This window comes from Heterodontus francisci, chromosome 15 (assembly GCF_036365525.1).
Source record: "Heterodontus francisci isolate sHetFra1 chromosome 15, sHetFra1.hap1, whole genome shotgun sequence".
NCBI lineage: Eukaryota > Metazoa > Chordata > Chondrichthyes > Heterodontiformes > Heterodontidae > Heterodontus > Heterodontus francisci.
In genome coordinates this window covers 92,337,768-92,351,446 of record NC_090385.1, presented here as the reverse complement: position 1 = coordinate 92,351,446, position 13,679 = coordinate 92,337,768, and the positions used below count along the sequence as shown (strand labels likewise).

General features: G+C 45.4%; 1 protein-coding gene across 1 annotated transcript in view; it reads right to left on the bottom strand.

The window, feature by feature from the left end:
- LOC137377793 (protein FAM162B-like) overlaps nt 1-13,008 on the bottom strand; it is a 37,942-nt gene extending 24,934 nt beyond the window's left edge. The window contains exons 1-2 of the mRNA XM_068047850.1: nt 12,655-13,008; nt 4,992-5,100 (exon numbers count right to left, since the gene is read on the bottom strand). Of these exons, the coding sequence (XP_067903951.1) occupies nt 4,992-5,100; nt 12,655-12,844 (299 nt within the window). The 5' untranslated portion in view covers nt 12,845-13,008. The remainder of the gene's footprint in view (nt 1-4,991; nt 5,101-12,654) is intronic.
- Nucleotides 13,009-13,679: the final 671 nt, after the last annotated feature.

The window sequence follows — 13,679 nt, the reverse complement described above, 5'->3', positions numbered from 1 at the left end:
TTTCCCCATCTAAACATTTCAACAATAGATGTGTTTTTAATCTCTTCAGAATATCCCCAATCTGTACATAAACTAATTCAATATGTAAATTGAATCACAACTTTTTGTGACAATTGATCCATTCCCAGAAAGCTACAAGTTGTTCTTCACCTTTTATTCAATATGCTAAACCTATTACAATCTTGTTAAAAAAGGACTTGCACTTCAACAGTGTCTTTCACAACTCAGGACATCGCAAAGCGCTTTACAGCCAATGAAGTACTTCAGAAGTATTGTCACTGCTCTAATTTATTTATTTTTATTTAGAGATACAGCACTGAAACAGGCCCTTCGGCCCACCGAGTCTGTGCCGACCATCAACCACCCATTTATACTAATCCTACACTAATTCCATATTCCTACCACATCCCCACCTGTCCCTATATTTCCCTACCACTTACCTATACTAGGGGCAATTTATAATGGCCAATTTACCTATCAACCTGCAAGTCTTTGGCATGTGGGAGGAAACCGGAGCACTCGGAGGAAACCCACACAGACACAGGGAGAACTTGCAAACTCCACACAGGCAGTACCCAGAATTGAACCCGGGTCGCTCGAGCTGTGAGGCTGCGGTGCTAACCACTGCTCCACTGTGCCGCCCCTAATGTAGGGGATATGGCAGCCAATTTGCATGCCGCAAGATTTCACAAACAGCAATATGATAATGACCAGATAATCTGTTCTAGGCATTGGCTGACAGATAAATGTTGGCCAGATATCAGGGCTTTTATGCCCAACTGAGAGAAACAAACAGAGACTCTGTTTAATATCTCACCTGGAAGATGGCTCCTCCAACAATGCAACATTCCCTCAGTGCTGCACTGGAATATCAACATAGGTTTTGTGCTTAATTCTCTGGTGTGGGACATGAACCCACAACCTTCTGACTCAGATGTGAGCCACAGCTGAATGTTATAGAAACAGGTGGTAGCAAATCAATCACCAATTATACACTCTGCTCTATTTCCTTTCCATTGGGCTTGGTGTATAACTGGCACCTGACCTACTCTCACCAATTTTGCACCCCCACTGAAATTGAATTTCACTCCCTTCTACATTTTTATAAAAAGGGCAGATACTGAAATCCTATGCAATTTGACTTCTGGAAAGTAGTTGCGAAAGCTAACTAGGAAGGAATGGTTGTGTCACTTCAACGTTTTGAAAATACATTCCTACTCTCCGCCCAGTGTTTGACAAGATACAAATTTGTTGCAAGGCTTCACTATTCATGGGTAGTGGAGCACAATTATGACGTTTGGCTGCTAAAACAGAACTGAGTTTAGATGACCTGCCCCTTTAAGGCCATTGGTAATGTGGTTCTATTGGGGAAGTAGTTTAAATTGGCGCATCTGGTTATTTGGAGCTGCCTGAAAACCTAAAGATTAATTGCAGTCGCTTGGAAATTTTTGGCATCAGGTCAGAAGTAATTGTCATGAAATGAATGGATATTTACTTGAAATTGTTTTGCATCAATAACAGTGTGACATTTGGAATGTTATTTCTGGAGTATTCTGGATGCCCAATAAATTAAAGTATTTTATATATAATTAGCGGATCTCGCAAGGCTTTGTTAATTCTTCATGGTGAATCGGAGGATGCATTACAAATTTTGGTCTAACATTGGTATAATCTTGGGTAAGTGATGTCTCACACTCCAGTAATGGGTCTGAGCACCATGCTTCCAAGGGAATTTACTTGCACTAGCCTATCCCTAACTGCATGATAGCTCAGGGATCCAACAATAAGATCCCCTAGATATTTGTGTCTTTCACATCAACAGTCTTCAACCTCTCAAAAGGTGGACCACACAAACACTCAGCATGAGGCTTGATACAAAACAATAAACTACATTATTTTGCAGTAAGATGAACATGGCATACAGGTATTATGGCCGGGTTCACCTATTTCAATCCATAAATGTGCCTTTACATAATTACCTAAAATAAAGAACACACCACACTGGCTCATATCTGTGAAGCACCTTACTTCACTTAAACAAAATGGCTTCTAACTATACAGCACTTCAGTTCCCTCTTCACAGATAGGGATGAATGGACTTTCTAACACAATGGGCATTTTTGTTTTGATTAACCAGACAAGCTAATGAATTGCTTATCGTTTAGTCTCTGGAGAAAACAGGTCCTCAGGTTTACCAGCATTGGAGTAGGGGAGAGGAAAATGCTCAGACGGGTCTGGGACACTGGGAATGCTCATGTGCAGCAGAATAGGTGAAACACAGGAAAGAGCCTGGAGTTTGCTAGTGCTATGAGAGATTTCCATGATCTGGGGGCACAGGAGGGTAGGCCAGAGTGCTGCAGCATTGAGAGGGAGGCAGCATTGAAATATACAGGCTGAACCACCCCAGGCCATGCTATATTCCTGGGCCACCAGCCGGGGCCCTGGTCTGAATTCAATTAGTTGGCACTGTAGTGAAACAATATCAGCACTTAAAAACGGTTTCAGGCTGACACTTGAGCTGATAACCCAGTGACACAGCAAGGGGACTAGTACCGGACTGGGGGGCGGTGGGGGAATGTTTTCTGGGTGCGCACAGTAAGTATGGGCCAGGATGTATGGGGTGGCCAAAACAGATTGTAGCAGGCTCGGATAGGACAGACTTGAGTCCCAGGTCTCTGCCAAGAGTTTAGACACAGGAGAAAAACTATTGATCCGTGTATATCAGAAGATGGCAGATTTTAAGTTTACGTAAATTTGCAAATTCCATTATAATGTTATTTTACCTGCGTGTTGTGTTCTAAACTGCACTTCTTAGCCTAGCTGCTGTAATTAGCTGGCTGAAGGAAAAGAATTGTGGCTGGAAAATGTTTCTCAGTGCTTTGATTGATTCAATTGGTCTGTCCTAACATTTCTAAGGAAGCTGCACATGAACAAATTGGAATGAATAAATTCAAATCTGATAAATTTGCACATTAGCCAATCTAGTGGAAGAAATTGGAATTGCATTTCAGTCAGAATTTCATTTGCAGTGAACAAACATGAGATCTGCTGCTTGAATTTTACAGTGCCCCTCCACCCACCAGACACCCATTCTAACACAATGTGTTGCAAAAATCTAGCCCACCATTCCAGTTGTAGCTTCAGTGATTCCAACAGGAATATAATCTAGCTCAGATTGTAATCAGAGATGCATGCCAATATTTGAGCAGTCTTGTTTGCTTTTGCTGGTGTGACAGAAACCCCACATACCAAATGGGAATATTAATTTCACCGTGTGGAACTTTGCCTGAGACCTTTACGCAGATTGCTACACATAACTTCAAAAAAAAAGAACAGCAAGCAGCCAGCTTGGCCACACACAATTTGCACATGAGAAGCCAAAGGCTGGCTGGAGACAAAGGTGATTACTCAGTCTAGTCAGAATAATGGGGTGCTTGCTGATTAAATTACCTAAAATGGTTTTGTCAACACGGTTGTCAAAATCCATTGACACTGTGACAGAGCCAACCACCCCTCACCCCCCGCCCCCCCACCAAGTATATCGGAACAGCCCTGAATTTCAAAGATCATTCCAGATGATGCTACTTCAAACAAACAGGTGGTCACATCACATGACTGCTTATGCAACTCTTGGAGCTTGTGAATTGTGCCTCAGAAGGAGACTGTAGCTATAAGCCAGCAAGAGAGCTGCAATCTCTCTCTCTCCAGTAAACTTCCAGTGAAGCCTCAGTTGTAAACCTACAGCCCAGCACCACCAGCAATCAGGGGACACAGATAAAGCCCCACTTCTGCCTTCCGGAACCTGAGAAGCAACCTGAACTGTATGTGGCCCAGCGAGGACTTCAGGACTACAACTTAAATAAGCACCCTGGGACTAAACTTCAGTATTTAAATTCCATTGTTATTAAGGACTCTATTCCAACATCCCAACTCTGCTTTTCTCCCTCTGTAATCTATTTGTGTGTGAGTATGCCTCTCATGCGAATGTGAGCGTGGACGCGTCACGTATTTTAGTAATATTAGCCGGTTTAGAGTGATAAGGTTAATAAACTGACATCTTTCCTGTTTAAACTCAAGAAAACCTGTCTGATTGGTTCATTTGTGAATATATCAGAGTAACAGGAGCAAGTGCTCACTGAGGTGATAACTAAACCACTGTTAAAAAGATAAACCCTGTTGCGGTCAAGCCAGAGAAAGGGCAAAAGGAGAGCCTGAGACCCTTTCCTCACCTGGTCGCAATACTGGTTAGGTTAGGAGTGATCCCACAATCCAGTACTCCCAGGCAGCTCATCCTGAAATTATGGCCTGACCATCCACAATTTCCTAAGATGCACTGCCCATGAGTACTGCTCCTCACTGGAGCTATACTGTCAGAAACTTGTTTCATGATTTAGTGACAAAAACATGTTCTGTTCAAAAAAACTGAACACTGTTTATCTGTAACACTTGTCTACAATTAATTTTTAAAATGCAGTTTCAAAATAATTCGATCAAACCAGACACTAAGCTACCAGAGTACCTGCATGGGCTTCAATAGCCTATCCGCTGTCTTGTTAACAGTTAGGGTTTATTTATTTTCTAGACCGATCAGGCACAAAGCCTGCTTATTTTAAATTCACCTTGCATTCTCAGTTTTCAATCAAATTACAGTAAAGAATAGTGGTTAATGACAGTGAACAGAGCTCTGGGAAGGTCTGGTCACAGCAATAATACAGTGAGAGGAGAATCAGATCGAGGATTAATCAAAACCCAGCTATCTTCCCACAGAAAGCAAAGCCAACACTCCATTCCCCAATAAACAGATAAACAGTTGCGTCCATCTTAAAAATCAACCAAGTTCCCATGGTCCAAACATGGAATCTCTTATTCTCCTGCGTTATTTCAGGAATGTGACCATTTTGGTACAAACACGTAGATAACCAATAAGGATGGCTAAAAATAATTAGATGTACAGAGCTGCTGGTTTAGTAAAAAGTTAAATGTTTACTTACGAAACCATTTCTGGTATATCCTCCTCCCTTTTGAAGCGTCCGCTCCACAACAGAAACCGTTTATCTAATGCTGAAGGTATTCGACCTTGAAGTTTGTACGCAGAGCAGGCTTTAAGAAATATAAGTGCTGTTATAACTAAAGTTAGGCAGAACAACCATATATAGTACAATTTCTTCCATTACAGTTTGCAATAACCTTACGTAAGTTAATAATAAATAATAAATAAAAACAGAAAGCGCTGGAAATACTCAGCAAGTCTGGCAGCATCAGTGGAGAGAGAAGCAGAGATAACATTTCAGGTCAGTGAAGGTCACTGACCTGAAACGTTAACTCTGCTTCTCTCTCCACAGATGCTGTCAGCCGTCCCAGCACCGCTGCTGGGAGCGGGTGGCCACTCCTGGTACTGCAGGAGGGCCAGAGCAGCAGCCTTGGAGGATGGCCCAGAATTAAGTTAAGTGGGGTAGGGCTCGCTGGGGCCACTCAGGCAGGCCCCGGGAGGGTGAGTGGGGTCATTGCTGTGGGTGAGAGGGTGGTTTTTCAGCAAGGACGGGGGAGCCCTTGCTGCTGAAGGCACCATACGTGGGTCACAGGGTGCCCGATCAAGAAGGCCCTCCCATCGAGCCCACTAGGAAGCCACCAGGTCTCATCTGGCAGTGTCTTCATGTGGCAGTAGGCCCCTCCAACATTGGCTAAATGCCAGAGGAAGCAGGAGGCGGCCCTTAAGTGGCACTTAATGGCAGACTTCCCACAGTGTCCGCCGTGGACAAATGGCACGGGAGCATGACAACTTCGGGCACGCTGCTCGATGCCACGCCACACCATTTTGTCTGCACCCGCTTCCCAGCCTGTCGACACAAGTCCCTTAAAATTTCACCCTGTGTCTCTGATTTCCCCACACCCTCCCCCCACCCCCCTCCTGCTGTCAGTCACAAAACCTGACTCCTAACTGCAGCTGGTGCTGGGGCTTCTGGGCCTTTGTTGATTGGACCAATCACTGAGTTGCCGCTGTGTCACCTGACAAAATTCAGCATCACAAGGGCCCCTTTTAGCACTCCGCTAATATCACAAACAAACAAATGGGCAAAATAAAACTTATATACTTGAAGCAACACAAAGCAAGCTCATTAATTAAATCTGATCCATCGTTGAATACATTTAAGGCTGGGATAGATAGATTTTTGGTCTCGGAAGGAATCAAGGGATATGGGGAGCGGGCAGGAAAGTGGAATTGAAGCCCAAGATCAGCCATGATCGTATTGAATGGCGGAGCAGGCTCGATGGGCCATATGGTCTACTCCTGCTCCTATTTCTTGTGTTCTTGAGGGTCATTTCTGACACTTATGGGACATGTTACAGCCTCCAGAACCCATGGGTTGTGGAAGGTCCCAAGAGTACCTATGGGCACCACATGCTCCTTCTCTGAGGCTTCCCAGGCACGGACAAGATCCTGGAAGAGAGGCAGGCAGCAAGAGAGACTTCCACTCCTGCCCCCCACCCCACCGCCCATCATGGGCTGAACCCATCTGGGGATCCATTGGGACCAGCGTCATTGTCCTGGGTTCCAGACAGGCACTGGGTTTCGAGGCCAAACTCTGCTTCTGAACTCTGAACTATGTTGGCCAGATATCGAAGAAAGGCACAGGGCAGTTGAGCAGGTCAAACTCCCTGGTCATGGAGCTCAAGAAAAGGCTGAGAGATGGAGGAACCAAACTTCCCCAGTTTACAGAGGGTGGAAGATGGGAGGGTGGCTAAGAGAGCATTGGAATAGTGGAGCCTGAAGGTGACAAAGGTGCTTGGGAGATCAAATAACCAATTACAATAATTTATCTTAATGAAGAGATCGGCCTTCCTAAAAATTGTTATATTTTGCTCATTTTGAATCATAGAATCATTCAGCACTGAAGGAGACCATTCGGCCCATCCTGCCTGTGCTGGCTCTCTGAAAGAGTTATCCCAATAGTCCCACACCATCTTTCTCTGTAGCCCTGCAATTTTTTTTTCTTTTTAAGTCAAGATCCAACTCCCTTTTCAAAATTACTGTTGAATCTATTCCCATCATCCTTTTAGGCATTGTATTCCAGATCATAACAAATGAAAAAAAAATTATCTTCATCTTCGCTATGGCTTTTTTGCTAATTATTTTACATCACAGTCCTCTGGTTACTGATCCTCCTACCAGTAATATACCATACATAACCCACCAACTCCAAAGGGCTGAATTTTGCCACGCGCTGAGAGATGACTCCGCTTCGGCGGGCGGCGGGACCCAGGACCGTATATTGCCCGCAGCAGCCAATTGACAGGCCACTCGCTGTTGGGGCTGCTGACCAATTAAGGACAGAAGTCCGACCCAAGAGCTCAGCAGTGCCACCGTTAGTTGTGGCCATTGCTGTTACTGCAGCTCCAGGGAGAGGGTGCCTCAATGGCAGGGGTCCCTTGAAGAGAGTTGTGGTATGTTGCGGCAAGCCAACACTTGGCAGCCTGGCCCGGGAGATCAGGGATGGGTGGTGATGGAACACTGACAGCATCATTGCCACGAGGGTGGCCAATTGGTACTGGGGGGTCCCCTCTGTGGCCCATGGAGTCCCCATAAAGGAGGGAGCACCCCACCTCCCCAAAAGCCCGCTAGGGGGCCACCAGGCTTCACTGGGCAGTGGGACCTCCTGAAATAGGCAAAATACCCATGGAGAAAGGAAGTATCCCTTATTTGGAAACATAAGTGGCTCAATTGGCCACCCGATGGGCAGCCAAGCCGGCAACATTTCCACCACTGGCACTATGGCATGGCAGTGGGACGACATCGGGCTCCCCTCCCAATACCTTCCCCCACCATTTGCCAGCAGTCCCGCCTCCCAGCCCGTTGCCAATGGGCTGGGAAGATTTAGCCCCGAGAGTACCAGTAGTTAAGAAAACAGGCAATAATTCAGTCAATTCAATGGGAGTTCAAGATGCTTGCATATTATCTGCATGAGACATATCATGTGCTGTTTAATATGTCAGCCATTTCCCATTAAAAAGATGAGGCAATCACCTCAGTTTAAAGAATGTTGAAATAAATTCACCATATATACAATGCCCATCCCTCGGCTTAATTATGCTTACACAAGTCTCATCCTGCTTCAATCAGCAAAGTTTAGTTGAAGTTCAGTCATAGTTTATGGATCCTGCATGCTGCTTAAACAATTCATCTATTGTTTTTTATGCAAAAACTGCTTGGTAATTTATAATGAAACTATCACTTTTGTTTGGAACAGACAGCAACAGAAAATCATTGCTGCAGAGCATAGAGAGAGGGAGGAGGGGGAGATCACTGGGTATAGGGACTGCCTCAGATTCAATAGCTTTCTTAGTCGCATCTATACAGTCATGGCTAAGCTGAGGTTTTACTGCATACCCAACCATTCAGCATTTTTAAAATTTATAATAAACATGTTTTGAATAGTCAAAGTAAATGTTATAGTCACTGAAGTTGCACAACTGGAGAAAACAAACTACTTCCTACGTCAGGGTGATAAACAGGAGCAGACTGGCTATCAGGGAAAGTGGAAGGTTCCTGGGTGTCCCTGCAAATAATTCCCTATCACTGAATTATTGGTATTTCTCTATCAGGGGAACCACACTATCCCAGGCAGAATCTAAAGATTTTTCTCCATAATGAAGTGGGGGGCAGGGGGTGAAAGGGAAATGAGGGAAGATAGTGAAAGGGAGGAGATAGGGAGAGAGAGCTGGAAAGAGGGAGATAGAGAGGGGAAAGGGGAAGTGGGGTAAATAGGGACAGAGAGGAGGTTGGGAGAGAGAGCTGGAAAGGGGGAGGTAGAGAGAGGGGAAAGGTGGGGTGGGGGTGGGGGTGGGGTAGATAGGGAGAGGGAGGAAAGAGGAAAGGGGAAAAAGGAGGGAGAGTGGGAATGGGACAAAGGGAAGGGTTATAATCCAGCTCTGGGGAAGTTGGGTTGGGTATATGCCATTTTAGTCGTATTTTCCAGTGTTCCAGGGCACATTCAGGGCAGGGTCGAAACTCAGGCTTTAAGCCGAATGCTTTGGGTGTACTATAAATATGCTCTTTGTACAAGTTGTCATATTCTCAAGCACTACAGCTTAGCAATACCTCCAGAGGTTCATGGTACAGGAAATGACTCAGCAGGTGAAGTGTCAGTTGAAGCTGTGGATTTTTTTCCAGTCTGTCATTGATTTTAGGTTTGTAAGACAGTGAAAATCGTTATGGGTATTAAGCCTCACTAGATGCAAATATGGGTCGGTGATGGGGCTGTAATTCTCCAATCCACATATGGCTGAACTGAGGCTTTGAGCCAGCAGCCAAGACTCCCAGTTTTGGCATAATAGGCTGACGAGCTGATAATGGACAAATGGAGCAGACTTGACTGGCTAGATTTCAGGCATTGTCTGGAAAAAACTTGGATTTAAAACCAATGTATCATCACTTCAGTGGCTCAGTGGTGAATGGGTACCCTGTGTCAATGCCCCAGTCACACCAGGGAAACTCTAGATCTGAACCGCAGTCTATGCTTACACTGTGGCAGTGACTGCTCTATAACCAGGTGCAGTGCCTCTGGGGCTGGGGAAGGAAATCAGTCTGGCCTCCTGTTCCTAATCGTTATTCAGCGATCCCTCTATGGTTTGGGTGTGTTTGTATGTGTGTGTTCGCATGTGGTTGTGTGTGTGTGTGTGTTTGTACATCTGTGTTTGTGTCTGTCTGCATGTGTTTGTGTATGTCTTTATGTAAGTGGTTGTTTGTGTGTGTGTGTGTATTTGCATGTGTATTTGTGTGTACTTCTGTGTCTGTATATATGTGTGTGTGTGCCCGCAGCTGTATGCCTGTCTGTGCGTGCATGTGTCTGTATGGTTGTCAACGTGTGTGTGTGTGTTGCCAGTCCACCAGAGATTAATCTCTTGAACTCTGCTGCAAGTAACCCAGGAGGAAAAGCATAGGGTCATCAAAAAATCACTTTCATTTATTAATTATTTTTGGACATGGGGACAAAAGGCGGTTTGACTGGGTAATTGGGCAACAAAAAGACTGTTTGCTTTCTAATTGGGAATGTGGTGCCTCCCAAGGGTGAATATACCTGGCCACTAATGGTGTTTGTGTGTGAGAGAGAGAGAGAGAGTGTGTGTGTGTGTGTTTGTTTGTTGGGGATGGCAGACAAGAACTGGATTAGGCTCATCTCTAATATCTCCCGTTATTCAACTGCACACATGAAAATAACTGGACATCCGAGTCAGCCAAATCTCATGCCCAGGCTTATAAATGAAGACTGGCCAGTTTGGTGAGATATTGGCAGCTACTTTCACACCTCGCCTGTTTGCCATTACCATCCTTAATAAAACAAAACTGAAGAAAACAATAAAATTATATTTTCTCTGCCAGATTAGATTACTTCCACATACTAGACAAATGCTGTTAAATAAACTCAGTGCTCACAGAATGCTACACCACAGAAGGAGGCTTATGGGCCGATCATGCCTGCGCCAACTCTTTGAGAGAGCTATCCAATTAGTCCCACTCCCCTGCTCTTTCCCCATAGCCCTGAAAATGTTTCCCTGCCATGGATTTACCCAATTCCCTTTTGGAAGATATTGCTGAATCTGCTTCCACTGCCTTTTAGGCAGTGTGTTCCAGATCAAAACAACTGGCTGTGTAAAAAAAAGTTTTCAATGTAGACGCCCCAAAAAGCCTGTCCACCATCTGTGAGGTCTAAGTCAGGAGTGTGATGGACTATTCTCGACTTGCCTGGATGAGTGCAGCTCCAACCACACTCAAGAAGCTCGACCTCATCCAGGACAAATCAGCCTGCTTGATTGGCACTCCACATCCACCACCTTAAATATTCACTCCCTCCACCACTGACACACAGTGGCAGCAGTGTGTACCATCTACAAGATGCACTGCAGCAACTCATCAAGACTCCTTCGACAGCACCTTCCAAACCAGTGACCTCTACCACCTAGAAGGACAAGGGTAACAGATACATGGGAACACCACCACCTGCAGTAATAAAAGCAAAATACTGCAGATGCTGGAAATAATAAAAACAAAAAACTGCTGGAAATACTCAGCAGATCTGACAGCATCTGTGGAGAGAGAAGCAGAGTTAACATTTCAGGTCAGTGACCCTATGCTTTTCCTCCTGGGTTTCTTGCAGCAGAGTTCAGGAGATCAATCTCTGGTGGATTGGCAACCCACACACACACACATAGATGACCAGTTCTGATGAAAGGTCACTGACCTGAAACATTAACACTGCTTCTCTCTCCACAGATGCTGCCAGACCAGTTGAGTATTTCCAGCATTTTTTGTTTTTATACCACTGCCTGCAAGTTCCCCTCCAAGCCACACACCATCCTGACTTGGAACTATATCGCTGTTCCTTCACTGTCGCTGGATCAAAATCATGGAACTCCCTTCCTAACAGCACTGTGGGTGTACCTACCTCACATGGACCGCAGCGGTTCAAGAAGGCAGCTCACCACCACCTTCTCAAGGGCAGTTAGGAATGGGCAATAAATGCTGGCCTTTCCAACAACACTCACATCTCATGAACGAATAGAAAACAACCCTGGCTCTTTTGCCAATTATAAAGTGTTTTGTCAAAACACTTTCTCCTTACCACTATTCCTTTTAACAATTACGAGTTACACTCCAGTATCCAGTATCCATGTACCTGCAGGTAAATGCAATAGAACTGGAAAGGATGGGCCCTCTAAATGAAAGGCATTGGAGACACACCAATGATATAGTCCCAGCAGAAAGAGGTAGAATTTAATCTTCCACTCCATCAGCCTCCACATTCAATGGATCATCCTCCACTACTTCCACCACCTCCAGCGTGATGCCACCACCAAACACATCTTCCTCTTCCCTCCCCTTTCAGTATTCGGAATAGGCTGTTCCCTCTGTGACACCCTGGTCCAGTCCTCAGTTACCCCCAACACACCCTTCCTTTCCCATGGCACCTTTCTATGCAAGTGCAGGAGATGCAACATTGCCCTTTTATCTCCTCACTGTCCAAGGCCCCAAACACTCCTTCCAGGTGAAGCAATGATTTACTTGAACTTCTTTCAATCTCTTCGCTGCTCACAATATGGTCTCCTCTACACTGGGGAGACCAAACACAGATTGCAGGACACCGCCATTCAGTCCACAAGTGTGACAGCGAGCTTCTGGTCCCCTGTCATTGTAATTCTCCACCCCACTCCCTCTGTGACCTCTCTGTGCTCAGCCTCCTATACTGTTCCAATGAAGCTCAGCCTAAGCTCGAGGAACAGCACCACATCTTTTGACGAGGCATTTACTCAACATTGAGTTCAACAATTTCAGATTGTAATCTCTGCCCCCATTTTGTTTCCTTTGCTGGTTTTGATTTGACTCTCTTGTTTTGCTCTTGGACGTCAGCTGCTCACCATTCTGCTATTCATTCATTCATCCACCAGGCAGTTTCTTTACCTGTCCCAATTCCACTTTCGCCCTATTACAGACCTTCCCTTTATCCCTTTTCAACCACCCCCCCCATTTCCCCCAATTCTAACTTTTCTCAGTTCTGATGAAAAATCTGTTTCCCTCTCCACAGATACTGCCAGTATTTCCAGCACTTTGTTTCCATTTTAGAAATGTAACTGGAAACTGACTCGATCGATGATCCTTACCCACTTCAGGTGCGCTTGTCCGCAAAGTTGAGTCTGTTGCTTTAACAGCGGCGTCCTGGTTCACTCTGGTACACAGTGATCGCCGAGGGGTTGTTTTCTGCCAGGAAGCTTGGCTGCAGATATTAGTGGGAGATCTACCAGTGACTCTGGCTGGGAGCAGGCTCCTCGCTTTCAACAAACCTCTCAGCATCTTGCACTTACTCCGAGTTCGGGCCAGGTAAGACAGTCTCTGGGCTTTCAGGAAGCTCACTCACAGTTTTAGGGCTGAGAGCTGGGAAAACACCGATCGACCAGGAAGAGAGTTCTCAGCAATGACGCACGGAACTGATGCAAGAGACTTGAAAGGAAACACAGTGTGTAAAGTTTCTGTTCTGCTCCCTTCCCCCCCCGCCGTCTGAGTCACCTCATTGGAAATAAAGCAGGAGATTTCCCGGAAAGTGGGGGGTGGGGTGTCCTGCTTCACACAGTGGAGTTGCTGCAATTCAGCTATCAGATCACACCTCACCCCCCAGGACACAGCTAGACCTGTTCGAGAGGCTCCAGATAATGGCCAACTACAGTGCTCAGCCTGAATCCTTTCCTTTCTCTCCCCTCCTTTTATCATTCTTTCATTTTCCTTCTCTCTGTTTTTACTTTTCCCTTTCTGGGTCCGCTCTCCCTTTGCTTCCTTTCCTCTTTTTTTCCATCTCTCCCGCTTCACTGTTCCCTTTTTCTCTCTTATCCTTTCTCCTGCTGCTTTACTTTGCTTTTTTTTCCCTCTCTAATTTTCTATCTTTTCCCTTCAGTTTCTGCCTATGCCTCCCTTTTCCTTTCCCTCTCTCTCAACCCTCCTCCCTCCCTCTCAACCCTCCTCCCTCCCTCTCAACCCTCCTCCCTCCTTTTCTCTTCTTCCTTGCCTTTCACTCTCCTTTCCTTCTCCTTTCTCACTCACTCTGCAGCCAATCTGTGGGATTTACTCCTATCTCAGAGCGAGAGAGAGAAAGCAAGGAAAGGCCATTGTGTGGGCCTAATGCAGCATTCACACT